The 24,474-nt window shown below is 40.5% G+C and overlaps 2 protein-coding genes across 2 annotated transcripts; both read right to left on the bottom strand.

The window, feature by feature from the left end:
• Positions 1–862: 862 nt before the first annotated feature.
• On the bottom strand, positions 863–17,853 carry LOC112947454 (zonadhesin-like). The gene is made up of 19 exons (XM_026039543.1): positions 17,847–17,853; positions 16,628–16,830; positions 16,131–16,275; positions 15,177–15,418; positions 14,414–14,578; positions 13,815–13,939; positions 12,122–12,390; positions 10,668–10,876; positions 10,115–10,256; positions 9,242–9,492; positions 7,714–7,843; positions 7,071–7,236; positions 5,760–5,936; positions 4,406–4,536; positions 3,287–3,486; positions 2,521–2,659; positions 2,050–2,181; positions 1,403–1,523; positions 863–1,039 (listed from the first exon to the last, which is right to left on the bottom strand). The coding sequence occupies exons 1-19, from the start codon at positions 17,851–17,853 to the stop codon at positions 871–873; spliced, it is 3,123 nt and encodes a 1,040-aa protein (XP_025895328.1). The 3' UTR covers positions 863–870.
• Positions 17,854–19,523: 1,670 nt separating this feature from the next.
• On the bottom strand, positions 19,524–24,191 carry LOC112947445 (zonadhesin-like; the record flags this gene model as incomplete). Its single annotated transcript, XM_026039534.1, has 8 exons — positions 19,524–19,638; positions 20,157–20,265; positions 21,503–21,680; positions 22,004–22,251; positions 22,915–23,004; positions 23,306–23,395; positions 23,698–23,890; positions 23,992–24,191. Coding segments are annotated over 8 exons (1,223 nt in total), but the record flags the coding sequence as incomplete, so codon positions are not given.
• Positions 24,192–24,474: the final 283 nt, after the last annotated feature.

Here is a 24,474-nt window from a genome sequence, read left to right as displayed (position 1 = left end):
TGACTTTGGGGAAGAAACAATGGGAAGACCACGCTGTTCCTCATCTCTACCCTAATCAAAAGGGAACCTGCATAGAACAGAAAAAGAATTAAAGAGACTGTGATGAAACTTCTCTTATGCCTCAAAGGCTTCACTCATGGTACTGGAATTATCCTTAGGGCTCACACAAGACCTAGGTATGATCTCATTCCAACAAGCTAGATAAGAGAGGTCTGTCATGGGATAGATGTCTCAGGTGCTGTAATTTAGCCTTGCCAGAAGCAGCTTTGATATTCTGTTTTTCGGGGGCCCTCAGCATGGGTTTAGGATGGAGCTGATGCAGATCTCCAGTGAGGCTCATGACACTGTGGCAACCTCAGAATTTGCAAAGACCCCCAAGAAAACCAACAATCTTCCTCAAAACAAGAACCAACCCCTCGCTGAGAAAGSAGTTAACAGGATGATGTTCTTCAAAGGGTGTCTGTTATGTGACACTTCGCTTTGTTCCCACAGGCACAGGGAGGATGACAGTCCTCATTCTCATCTGCTCCCTCCTTATCATAAGAAGGAAGCTGCTGTTCAAATAATCATCTCTTTCCACCCAGCACTCCCAAGCAGGAGGTGTCATCCCTTTTACTATGTCTGTCATCAGACAGGCTAGGTGTCTTCATATAGATTTCCCTCTAGAGCTGAACATYCCTCCTCAGAAGAGGAACAAGAGCTACATAGTCTCTAATAAAAATCAGGAGCCCTTTGCTTCATTATAAGCTTATGATTTCAAAGGTCTTCAGCAAATGCAATGTTTTATTTGGATTTTTTTTCTTCTCAAACTATTAGAAATATTATTAAAATACAAGAGAATAAAGTAATACAAATAAATGTGAAAAAATGTTATCTAGAATATGGGCTTTGGGGTTCATTTTGATCAAATGCAGTGTTCTCTATGCAGCCATAATCTTGCTCATATACATGGTCATTCAGTGAGTCTCTGGAGCGGCTGAAAGATGAGTTCCCAGTTTGGGCTGTTCTGTCCAATGAAAATGTTTCCGTCTTCCCCCTTCTGTCAAAAAAAAAGACAAAAAAACGCAGCTTCAATTTCTGTTCTTAACTGTAGTGGAAGGCCAAAGACTAATGTGAGTATGAATAAACAAAGAGTGGTGTGAAGCCAAATTTTGCCAAATTTTGAAGATTCCTACGTTTTGTGATAGTGATGCATAGGCCTTATGTAATAAAAATGGCATATGTTGATTCCTGTAGACAAAGGTTAGTTTTCCCTCGTATTCCTCAACTGAGCTCCTGAATGCTCTGGTTCCTCTCTGGTCCTGCCATTATGTGGTAGTAGGAATCCTGGGGGATAGAGGTGCCAGAAGGAGTGTATGTGTTTTGTCTCTGTGGAGTGCAGCAGAGCTGGTAAAAGCCTTACCTGAACAGGTATACTACAGAGGAGATGAGAATGACGACAACAACAGCACCTGCCAAAACTCCCACAACAATGGCGACCGTATAGTCCTTTCTCTCTGTTGTTTCATCTGTAGCTGTTTGATCTGAASAAGAAACAGGATCTTTGTCAGTGAAAGCTAACTAATGCAAACAGAAGCTTTTTCTTAAGCACCACGCTGTAATCTGAGCAATGAGCAAACATATCTGGTTCTAGCCAGAGGCATCCATGTGGCATTTTAGATTATTTTCTTTGAAGTGGACCCCAGCCTCTGTCACAATTTCATGCCTGATGCTTGTTTCAGGCTTGAGCCAGAGCATGAGCTGATATGTGGACAAAATGAATGGCTGGGGACTGTGGGCTAGGTTTGGGGTAGGTTTGGCCAGAGCCGACTGATGTAACAGTAAGACATGTCCACTCAGTCTGTGGTGCTCGAGAGCAATCCTTACCCTCAGGAACAGTGTCAAGGACTTGTCTGGAACTACAWTCAATAGAAAGGTTTATGGGTCAACCACTCTGCCTTTGATTAAATCACAAAATGCCCATTATACAATGAAGTCCTAATCTGATCTAACATCTGCTTCTCTTCGTGTGTGTAAYGCTGCCAGTGAAATCCCAAATAATTTTGTTACCTATTCGTTCAGTCTCACAGTGGGTTCCTGTGTACAGTTCTGTACATTCACAAGAAAACCTAGGAGAAGTATCATTGGTAATCTCAGAGCAAACTCCATCGTTCTGACAAGGACTTGGCATACACGGTCCACCTAGCAAAAAGGAACAAGAAACACATCAGAATCTCAGATAATCCAACACTGAACTGTTCTTTCTTAGCATACACTAACTCTAACTTATGCTAGATATGCACCATATTGCGTAAGGCCCATTCTTTATTTTGTACATGACAACAAGAGTGGAGGAAACAAACACTGTTTCTAAGATGAAACATCACAGCAAGATCCCCAGTATATTTATAAAGGGATTTTCTTCTGTTCAGATTCTGTTGCCACYATCTCAGACTCAGTGATGAATTCTGCTGTATTAAAAGCAGTAAGTCAAGACTTCTTAGTGCCAAAACAAAGTGACAGGGTTAGTAGTTGACTTACTTCTATAGCACCCACGAGTATAGTTTGAAATGCCACAGATATCTTCAGCTSCACACCCTGTGTTAGAGCAGGTGACAGTGGAGCTTTCTGTGCAATGGCATGTCTGAGAGCAGTCATCAGTGACGAATGTTTCTCCAATCTGGAAGACAACAGTTAAACTTTATAAAACATCAAATAACATCAGCCATAAAGACATGAATGGAGCACTGGGGCCCCATGTTATGCTCTTCAATACTTTTTCAAAGAGAAACCTGTGAGATTATGAAGCTGTTTAATCTGTTCAGTCCTTCTGCTAAGGGAAGATACGCTGTACCCCTTGGGCTCTCTTTTTCAGGCTCTCTTGATGCTCCAGTCAGCTTTGCAGAAACTCGGTCCTGCCCCTTAACACCTTCAACAAGGACAGGGACCACTGTGACTGACAGAATTTCTCTATAACTGGTTTGCTGTAAATTTAAGAGCCTATTAGGCCATTACTTAGAGTCATAAAGGTAAAAAATTAGCATAGAGGTCACAGTATAATCATATGCTTCCCCCAAATGCTTGACTTGAGTTTTCAGACAGGCAGAGATTCAGAGGCACACCAAGTGCTCAACTTGCTCTCTGCCTCCTCTAGATATGAGGAGATTATTCTCAACAAATTGCTCTTTGTTTCTGTACACCAAGGAGAATGAAGAGATGSTCAAAATATTTAGCAGGAGAAAATATTGCTTGGCACTGTGGAAACTGTGCAGCTCACGCTGTACGTATCAAGTACGTGACACCATACCTCATAGTATTTGTCAAGGTATGTGCATCCACACTGTCTGAAAGGCACGCAGTCAAAACCGCTGAGAACGTAGCCAGGGAGACATTCACAGCCTTCCACACAGGGCGAGTCGCACTCGGAGGGGCTGGTTAGGTCGGCACAGGATGCTGGGCAYGCAGACATGCATGAGCTGTAGTTGCTGTTGGCAGGACAATCCATTGCTGTAAGGAGAGTAGAGTTAGTTAGAACAGTTAGAACAACTGTGTGTTATTCACACATTCTCTTTCCAGCAYCAAAACATGTCACCATTTTGTAAGAGGCAAAAGGCTGAATAAAAATACATGGGGATAATCTAAGGTTGTATTTCAAGCACCGCAAGGTCAGAAAACGCACTGTCAGAAGTTATCCGTGTGCTRTATCCCACTTGTGGTGTTCACTGATCTCAAATCATTTCTCACACACGCAGGGTAGCCATTCCTGTAAATACTGGAGGTTTCATGGTTATGGGAAGTGTGTTTGTTGCAAATTCATCAAACTAGGAGTGACAAGTAGAGTTTGTGGAAACTCTGAGTTTGAAAAAAATAGTTAGGGAAAAATAGGTTTGAGGTTATTTGTGAGATTTATTCCTGTATTCTTAAGCCTYGATGACCTGGGGGGGTTGTACTGCATCTATTCTGAAATCTTGTACACAAATAATAAAAAATAGCAAATTCTGTAGATTTAAAGAGATTGAAAAGCAATGTCTTGAAAGCTTTCCTTCATATTTTCATTTGCAGCAGCACTTTTTTTTTTCTCTCTCCCTCCAGCTAGGAGTGGGAGCAGTTTTTTGGTGGTGGTGTTTTTTTTTCTCTCCCACAGAAGCTCTGACTGCTCTGTTTTCCTAAGTAAATTTCGAGGCTGGGGCTTAAAGGTGAAAAGGCAGCATAAGATTCTGACAAAGGGCCAGAAGAGCAAATGTGCATCCTAAACTGTGAGCAGTAATGGAAGTGCAATTCAACATGCTTTCAGTCCCCGAGAAGCTTTGATACATGGTGACTCTGTACCAGAAAAAGGAAGTGTTTTTTGAACACAGCTCTGAAACCCAAGTTTGAGAGTCCTTCCTAGATAGAAACTGTGTGTTCTAGTTCGCCCTGTACTTACCACAAAGTGTCTGTTGCCTCCAGCCTTGCATCGTGACTCCTTGCTCCTGGCAAGCCAGTGCATACTGCTCCAGACTGCGACATAACGTAGCATGGTCATCTCCTTCCACACACATGTCAAAGAGGCAGCTCCTGTATGCAACATGAGAAATCATTTATTCCCAATAAATTTGTTATAGCTTACTTTTAGCTGCTTTCTGCCCTTACTCTGAGCTCCATTTTCCTATACTTTGATGGCAAAATAAAAGAAAGAAGAAAAAATCTCAAATCCTTGGAAGAATGTGGTCATTTCTTGTGCAGCTGCTGCTAACATGCAAAATTTTCACGTATACGTGAGTAATAAAAAATATCTGACAGATTGTTACAGTAAGATATTATTCTTTGCTATGGGGTTCTGTTTCTGGTGACATCTTGCTTAGAAAGCACTTAGTACTAAGCTTTGTATCTGGATTACAAACTTCTTTCACTCTTTAAGCAGCCTCTCCACGACCATATATCTTGAATATCGACATAGAATTCTTGTTTGACCAGTGCTTATTTGCTAGTGCTCCTTTCTTAACTTTGCTCATCATCTGATTGTTAACAGCCTGATTTTCAGAGGCATTGATAACTGAGGTCAATGGGACCTKCAAGTCCTGCATAAAAATCACATAGTTACTAGAAAGTTAAAACAGGCTAACCAACCAAATTCTAAACCAAWCTAACCAAATTCTTGTCTAAAGACAAGAGAAAAGCAGGCATTCATAAAGAATCAGTATATAAGTCTCAAAGTCAGTGGTCCAGTTTGGCTAAAGATACCTTCACATTCCTCTTGGACTAAGAGCCTGGAAGTGGACATTAGCYGTCTTTAAACACTAGGTACAATGATATGACTAGGGAAAACTGGCAACTACTTGGCATATTTGTGACTGATGAAGAATTAAGGTGAGGTGACTCAAAATAGTTCATCTGGTTCAAAAAGGGATATGTAGGAATTAGCTATGCAGTTCTTGTGGACACCAAGGTAATTAACTCACTAAATTCACTAACTGTTTTTGGTACTTCCCCATGCAAGACACAAGAAATGTCACTGCCAGCTTCAGCCCTTCTGTTTATAGCATAAAGGCTACATCTTACTATGCTGGAATTGCTAAAATGAATCTAATGGTGCCAGACACTAAGTTCTCTGTGAATGCAGATAGAAACTTTAAGCCCATTGGAAATCTTYCAAGTATAAGGTTTAATATCGATGGACATTATGGAGCCGAACTTATCCTTGATTCCTACTTAATATTCCTGAAACTGAAGATGCATAGCTCTTCTCAGGACAAAAAAAATGGATATGGGGTGAACCGTTTTCTGCAGCAAAGACTTACGTGAAATAGAAATCAGGTGAGACAATAGAATGGCAGTTTACAAAAGGACCGTTTGACTCGGTCAGAATTTGACATCTGGAAGTGGTGTTTTGYTGTCCCAGTGTGGTTTCATCACAGCCTTGGAAAAGCCCTGTTTCTGGTTCCTCCTCAGAGTCATCTTCTGTAGAGACATCTCGTCTGCAAGTGAAATCATCATGAAACCATCAGTTCTCAGAACAGCATTCACGGTGTTACTCTCTAAATTAAAGATCACAAGAGTATTTCTGCATTTATGACAGAAGCGAGAGCTTATTTCTATCTCATGGGTTATCATGAATGTAAGGGTACACAAAAAGCAAATCAATGAAGTACTATAACACCATCTCAGAAATTTGTTTTTCTTCAAACCAAAAGGCATAGCTGCAATTGTCTCTTTGGATATTTTGTATGACAGGTTTCATCCAATGTCTCATTTCAATAAACCTTGACTCTTAACCAAAATGAGGCAGCTGTAGTAGGCCAGCAGTTCCTAGGAGATACGCTCACATCCACTGAACAGCTGGCTGCAGGCCTAGTGTTCTCTTCTAGGCATAGCCTCCAGAGCCTGCTTCTGCTTTCTACTGTTTTATTACACAAGTTTTCACAGTTAGATAATGTCCTGTCAGCTAATGCAATTCCATTTACTTGCCAAAAATGTTCTGAGTGGCCAAGCAACCTCCAAAGGCCTTTCAAAACAAACTGAGAAGGCAGGAGAAGGGAAGGAAACTTAGTTCCCTACCTCTTTCAATTTATGTATGGACCAATTAGTGCAGAATTGGCCTGACCACAAATACCACACTCATTTATACTCAAAAGATTGTCCTGGCTTTCTTTGTGCTGGCAAGAAAGAGAATCAGACTATTAAGTAAGAAATCAGACTATTAAGAAACTTCTAGGAGAAAATGTGAATTCATCTTGTTGGATTTTTAAGGTTTTTACAGCTTTCAGAAGAAAGGATGACACTGAACCAGTATCTGCCTTTGCTCAAGTCCATTCAGCACAGTATAATTTACTTTAATTTGCCAGGACCCATGAGCCTGACACAAACCTAAGCCATCACTGTGCCCCAGTTGTTACAACAGCTGTGARCCCAGAGGAGGACAGCAATCTGGAATAATGCATAGACAGAAGAGCACTGATAGTTCACCTTTGTGATGAGAAGTACACACAGAACAAGGCAAGAAGGATGAGCAACAAGGCGGTGTAGCAGTTTTGCTGGGTTTTAAATATGGCTGTATTCATTGATTTCCAGTGGCTGTGCCTACTGTAGAAATTAAATAGAAAATGAAGTACCTCTGACGAGAGATTCTTTTGACAGGAACTTTCCAGCTCTCACCGAAAACATTCACGTTCCTCACCCGAACACCATCAGGATTAGTGAAGTCATTCCTGTATATCCCATCAAAGTTGCCACACAAGCCTTCCACTCTGTTCTTGTAGGTGTTGGCCAGCTTTATTTCTAGAGAGGTCAGAAAAAGAAAAGCCATTATACAAAATCTTTGCCGATAAGAGTATGGAAGAAGTGGAAATAAGTGTTACATAGCCTGTTCCATGAGGCAGAACAAGAGAAGGGAAAGTGGCGTGAACTCTGTACGTAGGAGATGAGCATAACACTGAAAACTGGCCATGTGTATATTCACAGAGCTGTTTCTTTGCTCCCTAATCACTAATTTTAAGTGGTCTCCTTTTGCATTTATCATTCATGCCTTACTTTATATAAGTAACCTTAGGACAGTCTGTATGCACATCTCATTTCTCCTAAAATCAGGTTGATCTAGACAAAGAAATGCCAATTTTATACATCCTCTGGTTTCTGGAACTTCGTATGACACTCACAGGCTCATAAGATGAAGATTTATAATTTTTTCTTTTTGGAATGAGAACATTTCTCAGACAGTACATAAATATCTCTGCATATTTTCCTAGCACCACTTACCTGCATTTTGACTGCCATCAAAGCTCAAGTATAAGCCAAAATCTGTCTCCAGATAAATTCTTGTTGCTCTCTGATATATGCGAATACCTTCATGAGGACGAACAGGGGGTATCACTCTCACACCATCCAACTAATAGGGAGAGAAAAAGTTAAAATTCATTATTATATAGGCCAAATTCAAATGTAGTTTCAGGACAGTAGGTCAATGCTACAAATAAACACTCCTCCTCTTTGGTTTCATGCTAGACATATTACGTATCAGATAACCAGAAAAACAAAAAAAAACCCAAAACAAACAAACAAACTCCACAGTATTACAGTATTCACTTTCTTGAAAGAATAAAGTCACTTATCAAAGTGATCTCGACACAGTATTTTCATATCATCCTAGGAGATTTCTATTATTGAGCTATAAACTGTGTATATGAGCTAATGTATAAATTTACGTGCTAATGAAGAGGAAGGAAACAGAATTTTACAAGCCTATTTCTCATTTTTAGTTTTCCCTGGCACTGATAAAAGAAAGAAAATTGGCTTTATTTATAAGTATATAAGACTTACATATTTATAAGTCTTGGGCTATTTGGTGTTTTACTCCTAAAACTATTTTTTTATTTGTTTTAAATAGAATATATTGCTTGCAGTTATAGAGGTAAAAAAACATAACAGGTGCTTAAATCTGAAAGAATACAAAAATTWAAAAAAAACTCATGGCATTCTTTTCAAAAGCATTTCTAATTTTTAATCAATCTCCATCACGCTATGCTTGCTATTAGTATTTCAGTTACTGTTATTTTTAATTCAGAGCTGATTAGAAATTCAGCTCTGAAATGGATATTTTCTGCAGCTCCCTTGAATATTCTTTATTCTGTTCTTCACACCTCTAAAATGTGTTCTCTGATGCTCGTTTCCCTGCTTTTCAAGGTGCTGAGAGGAACTTGTCTAAAGTACATAAAATATTATGATTGTGATGCTGATGTGCACCCTTTCTTACACTTACTGAGCTCTGGTACAGCTCTGCCTGCTCCACAAAATTCCTGCTAAAATACAGGTCAGTATCTGCATCCAGAGTCATTCTTGCATCTAAATTTAGATTTCCTTCAGGTGATGATCCATGATCCATGTTCCATTACCACATTGCAGGATTCTTAATCTTTTGAGGTCTCTCTGGTACAGTCTCAGGAATTTTGCTACAGCAGGAAGCTCTAAACTTCACAGTCAGTCCATCTTACAATAAATTCCTCTTACCATTTTTCCATGTCCTCACATTACTCCCTTCCTATCTCATTTCCAAGTTTGCATGTTATTCCTCATTTCCTATTCTGATTAATAAGATGAGCTTAAGACAGGAGTCACCCTTGTTTGTGAGGGACCCAGCACAACTGACACCACAGTTTTGGCTGCCCCATAGCACTGCTGTACAGTTTTAATATTAAATACTTCAAAACAGACATTTATCATTCAAACTTGTATTGTACCAGAGGAGATGGAAGAGCATTTTGTCTGGGTACTGCAGTGAGAGACTTACCAGAACCTGCTTCTTCTGTCTGAATCGCACTGTATGACCATAGACATTGATGAGAATCTCCTTGAGGTAAGTTATGTGTCGACTTAAAGGAAGAGGATTGTTCGTGCCCTCAATGCTGAACTGTGTCAGAGTATCAGGAAGGTTAGGGATGGTCTGTGCCAAAATATACTTGTATTTCCCTTGGAAGTGGTGCACTAAGCCATCAAAGGTGGTGTAGTGTGGATCACCCATGATCCAGCATTTATTAAAACCTAAAAGAGAAGAGTTTCATTATCCTCCAAGTCTGAATGCCCAATCCCCCACATGCACCAAGTTATGTTATAAAAATTCCAATTTACTTGCAGCATAGGGGATTAACTGTAGCACAATAAAGAAGATCTCACAAAATCCTATCTAAAGGAGCTATTGGATGAAATGCACCCAAGTTCTTTCATTAGAATATTTACTTAATACCTGTTCAGATCTGCTCTATCCTGACTTTTAAAGCTTCATTTTTTCTTCTGTTCTCAGATCCGCAAACAACGAAGAGAAAAGGTTAATTGTAAGAGGATTCAAAGATGTATCTCAATTTTATTTGTAGTAGATACAGTACTAATCTCTTTTCTTTGCAAACTGATCAGAATAAACTGCCAATTTTCTAGAGGTACACATATTTTCAAACTATTGTTTTGCTTTCCTCTACAGATTGTGTATCTTGTACTAGAACTTTCTGCTGTGAAAATCAAAGCTTTTTTTCCCATTCAACACTGGCAGACCCATCTGCCTTCCCTTGTAAAAAGGCTGGAAGTGTCATGGAAGAAAGACTGGATAGCCTCATCTTTCTTCCTCCTTGAACCTTTATGAAGCACCAAATGAAGAGCCCCTTGCACCTACCTGTTGGATTACACTTGTGTTTTCCATTTTTGATCACACAGGTTTCTTGAGAGTCACAGGCATAGTTCTTACACGTGATGACACCATTCTTCTGACATTGGCATCTTTGAGCACAGTGTGGAGTTATCCAAGTTTCTCCAGCCTGGACACAAGTTACATTAATAATATTACCATGGTGCTCAGCTTTACAGTGTGATAGAAGATGAATAGTAAGGGCTTGAGGGGTTGGCTAGATACAACTTGTCCTGCTGCTTGTTCCACAACTGCCTAATCTAGGCATAGTCYAATCAAGAGCCTGGGACGTGGGGAATCAAAGTCCATTTGCCTTACTGACTATCTTGAGAATAGATAGACTGCCTCAGTAACTCTGATCAAAGTATTGGTTTTCAACATGTCTCAATTTTGGCCTCATATGCAAAGCACCAAGCTTTTGCAGTTGTTCGTAACTGACTCTGCATTTTTTTCTACCCCGATCAAAGATAACTAAAGATTTCTCTCTCTCTCTCATTTGGTCAGGTTTTGCAGCCAGAGATTTGTTCCACAAACTACTTACACTGTAGTAGTTGTTGTCATCATCCCTGCAGCCACAATTGCCCAGAGGTACACACTTGCCATTGCTGAGCACATAATTGTCATCACACTCACAGCCCTCAGTGCACTGTTCTGTCTTCTCACAAAGGGAAGAGGCAAAAATGTCATTGCATGTTGACGGGCAGGGGGAAACACARTCTGTGTAATGGCTGTGGGTTGAACAAGGCAGTGCTGTGTGGGTGAAGAAAATAAAAACAGTGTTATTAAATACACTTAGAAAGCAGTACTGCAAACACCTATCACTGCCTGAAAGCTAGAACTTAGCCTGCAAATTGGTAGTGTTGGATTGCCTTTTATTGGAGGTTTTTCATTATCCACTTTTGAATTTTGGCTCTAACGAAACAAAAACAGAACACACACACACGCAAACAAACAATTAAAACAATAGTTCAGGGAGTCCTTTCTGGAGCTCTTCAGTTCTATTACACATGTGTCTGAGCTGGTGGTACCTGGACAATTCAGATTCGTATTCCAGCTCAGTGCTGCAAATGCCTGTTTGGCCATGTTGTTGAAAATGTGAGTAATAAGGGCAAATTCCTTAGAGTGCTGAACCCTCCAGTGACATAAGGCAGGTATTAATTAAGTTCGTTTAACCACAAACATAAACRTATACAAGAACAATCTACGCATGGTCTAATTAGAAGCTCTTCTAGCTCTATACCCTATTTCTGCCAATGACTAAAGATGCATAAGGAGATAAGTCAAGAAAGACATTAGCAGAGGGTCCATTTGTCCTGCATTCTTCCCCTTGCCTGTTGGCAAGTAGGAACTTCTGATGGACCTATTCAGCATTCTTCTGGATTRCTTTCTAAGCAGTGAACTGTTTTAGCCTCCAAAACACTGGGTTACAATTAATTCCACAATGTAAAGTTAAACTGTGAAAATAATGAATACCGTGTAATCTTTATTAATTACACAATTAGTTTGTGGTTTGTTGAATGGGTGGAATGAGACATGTACACCGGAGATTAATCAGAGAACCCAGACCTTAGTAAGCAACTGGACAAATCTTCACTCAGATGCTAGTCTTCATTCAGATCACATTAAGTAGTATTGAGCCCCGAGTTCTAATACAGTATCACAATTTCTTCTAGTCTTCTTGTTGTACTATGTCTCATTGCAATTTTAGACTCACTGCAATATCTCACAATATCTATTTGGCTACTAAAASTAACTCCACATTACTTCCCACAGCGTGTCTAGTTCTAAGTTACCACTGGATTTAGCTCAACAAAGCTCAATGCAGCAATGAAGTCTTAAAATCACAGATAATAGCATTGCACTTTGTGAGGATTTGGATTTAATTAACTTTTACATAATTTGTCCAGCTAATACTGCTAATTAATTTTCATGCCAATTAATTTCCATGCCATCAGTCATCCCAGGCTGTAATTTTTCACTCGCTTGTGCACTTACGACAGAATGTGCTGTTCCTCCATTTAATGGTGATGCCTTCATTCTTACAGTTATCCACATAAACTTGAACTATGTCGCAGAGAGTTGACTTCATGCCATCGTACTGGCACATGTCATAGGTGCAGATCTGTACGAAGGGTTCAGGGTTGACTAGACTGTGACATGGTTTGAATTTGTCTGATTTTAAGACATTGCACTGGCTTTCAATGACTGGTTTATTCTCAGCAGTGCAAGGAGGAAGATCATCTTCTCTTGAGTCTGAAAAACAGCTGCATGAAAGCATAAACACAGTTAAATTTGAGTTTCAAAGACTCAATATGTAAAACTGAGACTGAAAGTGGCAAATCTGATTCCAAGAGGTACTAAATAACCAACCCTAGAGAATCTCATCTTTCTATTCAGAGTAAGGGGAGAAAGGACAGTAAGGAGAAAGAGTAAGCAGTAGTGGTGCAAACTGTTATTACTTCATCAATACTACTTGTATTTTAGTTCTGCTCTAGTGGGGACTATTCAAAGAAATATAGCATAGTTTTAATGTCCATGTAGTCCATTGATCTTGCAATGTGTCAGAGCACTATTAACATGAAAAAAAAATCTCAGCTATATGTGCAAATGATCCATTGGATACATGCGCTTACTTTTCAAAAAAAAAAAAGTTTGAAAATATCGTATGTGTGATTTGTGGCTTGATTTATTGTTACAAGGAAGATAAAAAAAAAAGTTAAAAGGTTTTAGATGCTTATCTGATCTTTCCCTTTCTCTTTCCCCATCTCTCTGGGCCATGAATGCTCTAATAGACTGTACTGGTCCTGACTAGTCCTTCCCAGGACCTCCTCCCACACAGGCCCATGGCCCAGGACGCCAGTTCAGCCCAGACTGGAGAGTTCAGTCCCTATGCCAGCTATGCCATAGCAGTGCCAGTCTCCAGATGTGGCCTGTGTGACCACAGGCCGCATTGTTCTGGACCCTGACTGCCCGGCTAGGCTGAGGCCTGGCCCTATTACTGTGGCCCTGTTTGGACATCATGAGGCTGTATTTGACCCTGGGTAACCTCACTGGGCCTGATCTGGCTCCTGACCAGTTGCTCAGCCTGGCCTTAGATACCATCACCACGGGCCTGCTAAGTCATCCCTGGGCTGTGTCTGACCATGGTTGGCCTCATCAGATGAGACTCTGACAAGTGGGTGTCCCAGCTTGACTTGTGACCTGTCACTGCAAAATTGTCCAGTGATCTGGACTCTCACTTGATCCTGGTTGCCATTCCTGGTCTGTCCTGCTCCCCTTACTCAAGTACTATGGGTGGTCTCTGGTTGGTGATTCCCCTGTCTGGCAAGCCATGTTATCATGCTAAGCTCCTCATCTCAGAGAGAAATTGGTTCTCACTGCTCCCCAATACCATTGCTCTGCTTTAGGTGTTTTCAGTGTAGAATAGTTTATGTCCACCATAGACTATGTCCACAGTGTAGACTGCCTCAAAGCCTAACTCCCCAAGTGTGTACATCAAGAAGTGGGTTGTGGTTTGCTTCTGGCCTGTGCAGTGGTTTCCTATGGTGATGGCTTTTGTTTGAGCTTCACACTGAAGAGAGAAATCTCATATGCACTATCTATGTGTTGCAGACTATCAAAATAGCCAAAACAGATTATTATTTGAGATTATTTCTCAAAGAATGATATGAAAAGAAGTCACATTTACCCTTCATCACTGTCTTCTTCCACTTTCCAGCTATTTCCAAACTGTATGGCATCAACAACTGTACCATTGCGCAAGGTCAGATCATCTTCAGGTTTGTCATTGAAGTTACCACACATACCATGTACCTGGAAGTGAAGAACCACCATATTCTAAACATTATCTTTTCTGTCTCAGCTTCCCAATGAACTATTCATTGAGAATGGAATGACATAGCCAAATCATTATAAACAAACATATTGCACCAAACGCTTCAGATCCATTTGCTAATGTCTGTCTGCACCAGGGAAGAAATAAAATAGATACTGCAATATATTTGTGGTCCCCTAAGACTTCAAAGCATTTAATTTTAAAGCCACAGTGTATTCCTTGTAGCTAACTGTCATGTACTCAGCCAGCTGGGTAATTTTATGTACCTATCTCAAGGACACAAGGAAAGAGTTATTTACAAGACAAAAAAGAAAAAAAAAAGACTTATGTGTTACAATATCTGCTACAAAAAGGGATACAACAGCAAAACACAAGAAAATGAGAAATGAAAAGTCAATACACAAGGCAGCTGTTTTGAAACAGTGACTGTACGGTTACATATTAAATCTTACCTTTAAGAAATAAGACTGTGGGAGGGTGATTTCCAGATGGTGATTGCCATCATATTTCACTACCATACCGAAGTCAGTTTCCACCACTATGTATTTGCCAACATTTCCAACAGACACACCTCGCAGCCGGTTTTCTACTGGAGTGTAGACCCTCTCACTGTTCAACTGAAGACAGAAGTTGTTTGTCAGTATCCTCTCCTGTGAAAGCTTTTCTGCGCACATTTTGTATTCCTTGTAGGGCTTCRGACTTCCTAGCGGCAGTTTCAACTGTTTGATAAATGTGCATTCCAATTATGGTAGCTGAGGAGAGCTGGGCAGGATTCGGAGCCTAAGCCTCTACCAGGGAGCTATAAAGCTCACTGGTATTGAGCAAATTCCTACCCTTCCACACAGTGATGTTCAGCCTCAGGGACTTCAATGTATTCCCAGCACTATCCAGACTAATATACTAGGACTGACTCTTCCTTTGCTTACCTTGACTAGCTATAGATGACTGAATCAATAACTGCTATGGAACTTGGGAACTGAATTCTTTAGTTGAGACAAATGTTCTCATATCTGGAGACTCTGGTCTCCAGCTTCAAGATACTGTATCAGATGTCTTGGGTAATTGAGAGAAATTCTTTTTCTCCACAATATCAAATTAACTGAAATATTCATGAGTGTTAACAATATGTGTGCATATCACTTAGCAAACATGAAGATTTTTTTTTGCACAACTACTGCWTTGAGCACTTTTTGCAAGAACGAAAAGATCATGTACCAGGATTCCTTGGTTTTTCTGAAGGGTGATTCGTATGTCGTACACATCTATGTAGACTTCTTTCAGGTATGTGGCTCCTCTTTTTCCTCGGTCTTCATTCTTGCCACGGATGGTTACAGGTGTGATACTGTTCTTGTCCAATACCTCAACCAAAGTGTAGGTGCAGGTACCCACAAAAGTGTACATCACCCCATCAAAGGTGAAATAATGCGGATCCCCTGCCACCTGACATGTCCCTTGGCCTGAAGATGGAAAAATGTATTCAATGACTTGGGTTGGATTTCATGACCGACTCAGCTGATCAAAGATGTCTGCACTAGTGCAGGAACCTCATCCTGACAATTATTATGTGGGAAAACTTTCAATATCATGTATCTCATGATCATGCCAATGACATTTATTTGGAAATAATAAATTTCCAGAAAGTATTTCTTCAATTTAATTTGTTAATTATGTCTAATGTTACAGATTGACAACTTGGCACAAAATGAACCTTTTTAGCCACTTCTATATGCAGTTGTAGCTATGAGATATGTTAGTTGAGAGTAACCCATAGCTTTTCTATTTGATAGTATATAAACACATGATTATACATCTAAATACACAAACATATTTAAGGCCCTTGCAACTATCCTGACTCTCATAATTGCACTTCTCAATTAATTCCAAATGTACAGCTTGTAGCACTGGTGATTTGGGACTAGAATCTCTAAAAGAACTCATGTGATTTTGCAAGCTTTTGAGCTGCATCAGTTCATTCTGATTTGCACTACAATAGAATGGAATTAGTGCTTGCAAGACACATCATCTGTCTTTTCATCTCTTAGCACTATTAACAGCTATCTGTTGGGATTTTGCCATGACATAGGGAAAGGTATCTGTGGGAAAATTAGAAGGAGCAGAAGATTCTAATCATTGAGCTGACCCCAACAACTCSTTGCAGGAAGGACTTACCATTGGAGTGACAGCCCAGCACACCATCCTGAACACTGCATTCCTCTCGCACTCCACACTCCCAAGGTGTGCAAACAATGTTGTTATTCGCTTGGCAGGTACAGCGTTCAGAGCAGGTATCATTGGTGAACCAGCTCTCATCCAGCTGAGACAAAAAGAAAAGTGTAGAAGAGAATTTTATAAGATGAATGGAAAGGTAATATCATAATGAGCAATCACATTTTTAGTATTTGAATGTCCAGGATATATTTATGTGATACATGATCATTATGGCTGCACAGTCCACTGATCAGGAAGGCTGCCAAAGTGAGTTTCAATTTTGCTTTTACTAACAGTGTAAATAATTTTGTTAGTGTTACTAACATTTTTCTTCATAAGGTGCTAAGAAAGGAGATTCTTTTTTTTCTTTTTTTTTTTTTTTTTTTTTNTTTTTTTTTTTTTTTTTTTTTTTTTTTTTTTTTTCTTTTCCCTTCTCCAAATGCCTTTGGATAACTTGCCTGGTAGTAATGGTTTTTGTCATCAACACATCCACAGTTGCTTTCTGGCACACATATGTCTCCACTCAAAACATAGCCCTCTTTACAGAAGCAACCTTCCACTGGTAAAGAACTGCAGGAATCAGCTGCTGGGGTGTTCACACAGGTAGAAGGACACCTGGTACCACAGCTCTTGTAGACACTGCCTCCAGGACAGGACATTGCTAGAGACAAAATAAAAAACCAAGATCACTCAGAATGGCAAAATCATATGAAAAAATGATGGTGCGTTCACTGTTTTCTCCTGGAAATACATTGAAATCTGCTATTCAAAAGCCTAACATTGGAAAGACTTTTCTCACACTGTAGATAATGCATGGTTCTAAGATGAGGTGGACAGACAAAGCAATGAGGGCCACCTTGCACATSAACTCATATAGAATCTTAAACCATTCAGCTCTACTTTTAGCTACTTTTAGTGTAATCCTTGAGTGTGATTAGACTATTGCCTATTTGCACTTGGATCCATAATCTTTTTTTTTTTGAGAATTAAAGACATACAGATCTACTGGTGAGGGCATAGATACTAAAGGTAGCCAAAAGCAGATGCTAAGTGGAGATTAAGTAGAAAAGGAGAGCTCCCTGGTAGCCTACTGGAAACAACTTTGGAAATGTTCAGAGTCCTGAATCTCACTAATAAATAGCAATAGACAGCAGAGAGGCTATGGATTATGGGAATTCTAAGATAAACCCCGTTTAACCATTTTCCTAAGCAGTTACAATGTGCACAGCTGTGTCATGAGGGATGCAGTTTGCTGAGGCACAGCAGGCAGGCTCTTCAGAGCCTGCGGGCAGTTTGGGACACTAAGGAGAGAGCTCAGAAGGAGCTGGTCACAAAGCTTGGGCTGGCCAGAGTAGACATGTGTCTGCAGAAGGGACCCAGGCTTTTTATGGACAGTTGTTTTCATGTGCATCTAAAACTCATTTTTAACAATATAGTGAACAATGGTTAGTTTCATAGACCTTTATTTGGAACCCCAGCTCTACAGGCTATAGGCATTTAAAGATTAAACAGAGGATGTCCCCCTCCTGAGCTCTGTTATTTCCTTGGTACTCAGGTCACTCAATTAAGAGAATAAAAGAATCTCTTCACATACTACCTGATATGGCCCCATTACTGTAGTTACTATTTGAACACATGGCACATATTTAAAAATAGAACTAAAAATCAGACTTTTACCTTTCATCTCGAACTCCCTGAGGAAATATGTTATACTCTCATATACCTCCTGCTCACAGCAAAATTTGGTTTCTATCTATCMGTGTACTCCTCATGGAAAACGTTCCATCTTACAGAGATCTTCAAGCATTTGCCCATTTCTGTGATCTGAAAAGACTAAATTTCTGTCTACGTTCTGTCACAAATCGCCACATGTGATTCTCATTGACTTCTGCTCCTGTAGCAGGACCTCTTAGTTCTCTCAGACAATTACAGCCAACTTCTCCAGACATCTAGTCAGAGTACCTGCCTCTTGTCAGGTTCCCASCTGAGCTTTTGAGTTCAGTATTTGAATTACTGATGGAGAAAGTACTTGAGAGTCAGTCCTCTTAATGTGATTGAATAATTCTCTTCTCTATAACCATAATCAAGCGCTAGATCTTTAGGCCCTAAGCTATTGCCTCAGAATAAGGAGTTCGGATGTCCATATCCTTAATCTCCTTTGGGTGTTAGAAGCTAATTTCTTGCTCTTTTTTTGTGATGTCCCTATATGCTACGCCATCCCAGCACTGACACATGGTTTGGCTTCAATGCCTGTTGGTCCAGATTTGGCTACAGAAGATTTTAGGATCTGCAATGCACTCTTGCAGTGACTTTCAAGAAACTAAACCGCAATATRTGCTCCTGAATAATTAGACCTGAATATACCCAGAAGTTCATGAAAATTAGTCTTTTACACAAATATTGGAATAGTACTGAAATTGAAGCAGGATCAAAAACATGACAAAAGACAGACTATATCCAAGCATTGTATAAATAAAATAACATACATGTAGAAGAAAATCTACATACTTTGAACTTTTAAGCAGGAATAGATATTTATAAATCWCAGTACTCACGGCAAACTGTAGGTTTTCTCCACTCTATGCATATCCCAGCATTGGTACATGACTCAGCATAGGCCTGCAGACCATAGCATAAGGATGTTGCCTGTCCCCCAGTGTAACACATGTCATAAACACAGTTTTCAAAGAAATTCTCCGGAGGCACTTTGGCATGACAATCCTTGAAGATTCCTGAGTAAACCAAGAAGGGGGAGGAAAAAAAAAAAAAAAAGAGAGAAAGAGAGAATGATAAAATTCATCAGTACCACTGCCTGTTCCATTATAGAAACATTTGTGTAATYTGTATCAGGCTAACTTTGTTTAGTAAGCCATATCAACAAATGAAACTAAGCACACATAATGAGAGCTGGCCCTCTCTACCATTCCTGTTTCTTCTTTTTAAATAAGTAATACATCACAGCGTACATAAATCAAGAGTTGGCAGCTAGGCAATCCTCTATTTCAAGATACCTGCAGGTGGGATGGGGTCGTTATTTCAGTGAACCTCTACAGAATACGATAAAGTGTCTATAGTACGTGCAATGTCAGCACCCTTGGAACTATTTCTCTAAGAGAGCAGAGTACAAGTCATTAGAAATCAAGCAGTGACTATGAGTCTCTCATCATTGTTATCAGATCTCTATGGACACACTGGCTTATCTGAATGGCTGAGTTATCATGACCAAGCAGGTATTAGTTTTATGGTGGTTATTGGTACTGGACACTTTATATGCTTTCAAAGTAAGTTCAGAACAATGGGCTAAGCAGAACAGAAAATATAAGCTGTAGTTTGCAGTGCACTTCATCACATAGCTCACAGAACTACTAAAATACTACCTTCTGGGTCTGTGATCATGCCRCATGTTGTGTTCTTCTTTGCTTCACTCTCCAGCACAGGGTCACATTGCTCTTCTGTCCCAACAGAGCATCTGAGTAAAGCAAGGATAATGGATAATAAGGTCTTTGTTTCAGAGCTTTTAGCATCAGGTTTTAAGGGAAGATTGGCACATGATAGTTCTGCACAATAGGGAGCATTTTGTTAGTCACAAGCCTATCCAGCTTCTTTGAAAGGCTGATGTCAGCCTTTTCTCTGAATGAACTCCATTTTTGATGCTTTTTAGAATATTCAAAGGCTCATTCTTAGCTGCCCTAAGCTAAGGTGAATGATGGGATCCAATTAGTTATGATTTCCAAGCAGGGAATCGGTTTGAAGCCCCCTGCTTCTACTCTACAGACACGTCCTACTTGAGTACAAGACTTAAAGCACACACTCCCTCTTCTCATTCACTGTATAACATAAAGGGGAACCCCCCAAACTTCAAATAGGCGGTTGGAAGTATTTTTCAGATGCCAAGTGGTGCTGTATGACAGAGCTGGTGATTAGATAGCTGTTMGGTTTTACCAAGTTTGATTAGAAAATGCCATGAGATTACACTCGTGTACATACATGGTGTTATTCTCAAAGACAAGCCAGCTTTGTCCAAGATCAGTGGAACTACTTGCAGTATCACCATTAGGCTTTATGTTGTCATCATTTGGATCACCATTGTAATTGCCTGTGATGGTAAAAAGAGATTTATAGGACATATACATTTAAAATTTGTAAAAGAAAGTTAGTTTTCAGGTTGTAAAATAGACTACAATGAACTGATGAGAATACAAATACAACATCAATGTGTTGTAGACAACATCAGTGTGAAGACAAACTAAGAAGAGCTCACTTGTGTTCTAAACYGTGACTGATGACAGATGACCGGGGCTATCTTTCAGACTTGCAGACTTGAATGAAGGAGACTGTAAATTCTTATCTAACTAGATCACACTACATACAGAAATGAACTGATTAGCTAAACTACCCATTCCCTAATTTCCTTGATCACATCAGTAAAATTTTGGTGTCATCTGCAGCTTGACATCCTTAGATAGGTTTCCTGAATTGAAATTGTTAAACATCTACAGAAACGTAAGTGAATTAGAAAAAAATCAGTTGATCCAGATCAAAGCATACCCAGAAATGCACATAACAAGCTACTCTTGCAGATTCTATAGTCACATTTCTATCCTAAAGCACATTTCATGTAATCATTTGATTCTAGAATGATGCTCTGGAATGTTGATCCAAATGAACGTACTCCGTTTCAGGCATTACTAGCAGCACTGACCACCCTGTACCTTTGTCATTGCTTTGTTTTAATCTGGAAACTATTTGAGTTGAAATGAGGTGCAGGTGAAAAAGGAGCATGTGTAATTTTTTCTTTTCTTAATATTTGATTCTATAAACATGATCATCCAGGATGGATAAACAACTTCTAAAATAGCACAGGAAAACAGCAGGAAGAAAGCTTGAGGATGCTGACAGTGAGCTATTCGGAAGCTAGTTCTCAGCTTATTCTAGAAACAACCTCAATTTTTTATGACTCAGAAAATGAAATAGCACTGCTTACACTCAAAGACAGACAAACACATCAGAATGTAAATAACAGAAAAATATATCAGTAGGATTCTTGAGTAGGTGTATGTAAATTATTATTATTATTATATCTACACTGTGGAACTGAGATTCTTCAGTTGGCAGAAAATATTAGTTATAATTCACAACATTCCAGAGGGAAATGAGGATTGTAAGTTCTGGATGTCAGGAATTGAAAAGTTCCAGTAACTTATCTTCACTGGTATAAATTCTAGTCTATTTGACAGACAGAACTTGTGTATAGTATAAATACGACATGGTAAGAAATAAGTTTTAAATAATCACCAGTCTCCAACACTCATTTAAAAGTGACAAARACTTACCACACAAACCACAAAGCAGACCACTGTAATCAGAGGGCACAGAGACTTCTGCATAGTGGTTTCCATCATATCTGACCCACAGTCCAAAATCAGTTTCCAAGAGAACATATCCACCACTGCTTTGGATAATTATCTTCTTCTCAATAAATACAGGCAGATTCCTTCTGCTGCCGTTCACCTGTACAACAAATTGCAAAAGTCAGTGTGTATGTTGGGGGCTCCTATAACTGCCAACAATGAGCTTCCAAAAATCTAACAAACTAGTTGAGTAAAACATACAGTCTTTTGTACAAGGGAAGTAGAATCAATCATTAAAGAACACTACATCTGGGTCTAGCAGTCATGGGTAAATGTGTTCGAAAGCTCACTCAAATAAGTAATTTAACCAATGAAAAAATGAAAAACAAACAACCATCTGTGASCTCCCCAATCAACTTTACTGCATGCCAGTTTAAAAATATTAAATAGGAAAATAGGTCTCTTGAGCAAAAGTTTTCTTACATTCACTTTCTTGTTTTTCAGCAAAGAAATCTGATTGCCATAGACTTCTACTTGAACTGACTTCACATAAGAGACTCTGGTGTTGGCACCTCTGTGCTCATTTGTTGTAGACACGTGGAAGTATGGAAGCCCCTGAGAGATGTTGCACAATTTTGACAGAGTGTAAGAGCAATTTCCCATGAAATTATGAACTCTGTAGTCGTAAGTGTTATAATGTGGATCCCCAGAGGCACTGCAGGAAGCACGGCCTGTAAAGAAAGATAGAATAATTCCTTATGGATATCTGAAACACTTTTGTAGCCACYGTGTCCCAATGAAACATTTCATTTGTAATTCCTGCATGGATATAACACTGATGGCATCAGTGAGCAACAGAGTGAAAAAGAGTAATGTATATTTTCCACAGAAAGCCGCACTTTTAGCTATCTAGTCTCCTCTTAACCAATGATAAGACTGATGCCTTCAGCACGTATATAGGCACACTGGATAAAGCTTTGAGTGTTCATAAGAAAATGTCTTTTTTAAACTTCCAACAAGAAAATATTAACATCAAATGGTGGGCAAGATGAGCTTATAAATATTTTATGGACTTTATCAAAACTTTTTCGTTTTTCAGCAGTATGTMAAAATTAGTTACACACTCAGTTGTGTCTATATGTGAACATTAACTTCTACTCACATCAAAATTCTGGGAACAATATATGTAATTATCACAAGAATATAAGACAAGAAAAACGAAAGATAAAACTCCTGTAATTAAAAATGTGGATATTTATATATATATATATGTATGAGTGAATAAGAACTAGTGGAAAAAAAGTTCAAAATTCCTTGAATTAGCAATTTAGCGTATTTCCCAATAATTAAAAAAGTCCTTAACAGCACCAGATGCAGAAAAGAAACCATGGTACCTGAGCTGGGCCCGGMTGTTGGTGGCACTGTGTGTGGAGGCCCTGTGGTGGTCTCTGGCAACGGGGTAACAGGTTTGGGTGTTGAGGGACCTACAACAGACAGAGTGGGAGGAAATCGGCATCAACAGGGCAGAATTGCTCCAGGCATACGGTGCACCCCTACCAACCCCTCTGCTGTTCCAGTAACAGGAGAACAAGGCAGGAAGCCAAAGGCGACCCATCAGAAAGAGCCTCAGGAATCACCATGTGCTCAACCAGTATAGTTGGGTGAAGCAAGGAGAAACTCAGGCCATCCACCACAGCTGCTCTGCCCTCAGGTGAAGGCTGTAATGAAGACAAACTGGACCCTTATMCACCAAAAGCAACAAACACAAAAGAGAAACCAYGGTACCTGAGCTGGGCCCGGCTGTTGGTGGCACTGTGTGTGGAGGCCCTGTTGTGGTCTCTGGCAAGGGAGTAACGGGTTTTGGTGTTGATGSACCTACAAAAAACAGAGTGGGAGGAGATTGGCATCAAGAGGGCAGAATTGCTCCAAGTACATGGTCCACACTTCCCAACMCCTCCGCTGTCCCAGTAACAGGAGAACAAGGCAGAGTTCTGACAGTGACCCATCAGAAAGAGCCTGAGGAATCAAGATGTGCCCAACCAGTACACTTCGGTGAATTCAGGAGAAGCTCAGCCCCTCAGCCACAACTACTCGCCACCTCAGCTGAAGGCCAAAATGAAGACACCTTGGACCATTATCCACTAAGAGYAAGACACGCAAAAGAGAAACCCCGGTACCTGAGCTGGGCCCAGCTGTTGGGGGCACTGTGTGTGGAGGCYGGGCTGTGCTATGTGGGTAACAGCCTCTGTGGCCATTCTGGATCTCRCAGACCTCATCCGCACCACAGGACAATGGCGAGCAAACCATCTGGCCGTTGCCTTCACACCGGCACTGGCGACTGCAGTTCTCGTTCACAGAGAGCTCGCCCTCCTGCACACGCAGAAACACAGAGCACCAGCGCATCAGGCAGGGAAAGAGAGGAAAACCAGTGCCCTGGCAGGGACACAAGCTGGCCTAGGCCTTTCACTCACGCTGTAGTAGTTGCCCTCAAAGAGGCAGCCACAGTCGGCCTCGGCCACACAGCTGTCTCCACTSAGCAAAAAGCCGGAGGTGCACGCACAGCCCTCCATGCASGGCTTGGAGCAGTTCTGCGGGGCTTGGCGGTCCACACACGTGGCAGGACAGCCGCTCATGCAAGGGTCATAGTAGGAGTTGGCAGGACACAGCAGGGCTGCAAGGGGAAGAGGACAATTAGGATGAGAAAAGCCCTCCAGAGGAAGGCCTGCTTCCTGGGAAAGGCAAGGCTAGAGCGAGCCATGCTGCGGCCACAGGCCYGGCGCACGGGGCAGGCAGGTTTTCCTTGGCACAACCCAAGGTAGGCACTCACGGCAGAAGGTGGCATTCCTCCAGGGCGCAAGGGTCACGCCTGCTGCCTGGCACGCGTCAGCATAGGCCTCCAGAGCACCGCACAGGACCTCGTGCCCACCGCTCAGGGCACACAGGTCATACACGCA

The sequence above is a fragment of the Nothoprocta perdicaria genome, unplaced genomic scaffold (genome assembly GCF_003342845.1).
Source record: "Nothoprocta perdicaria isolate Ctin4 unplaced genomic scaffold, notPer1 scaffold_232, whole genome shotgun sequence".
NCBI classification, from domain to species: domain Eukaryota; kingdom Metazoa; phylum Chordata; class Aves; order Tinamiformes; family Tinamidae; genus Nothoprocta; species Nothoprocta perdicaria.
This window is presented reverse-complemented; position numbering and strand designations above follow the sequence as displayed.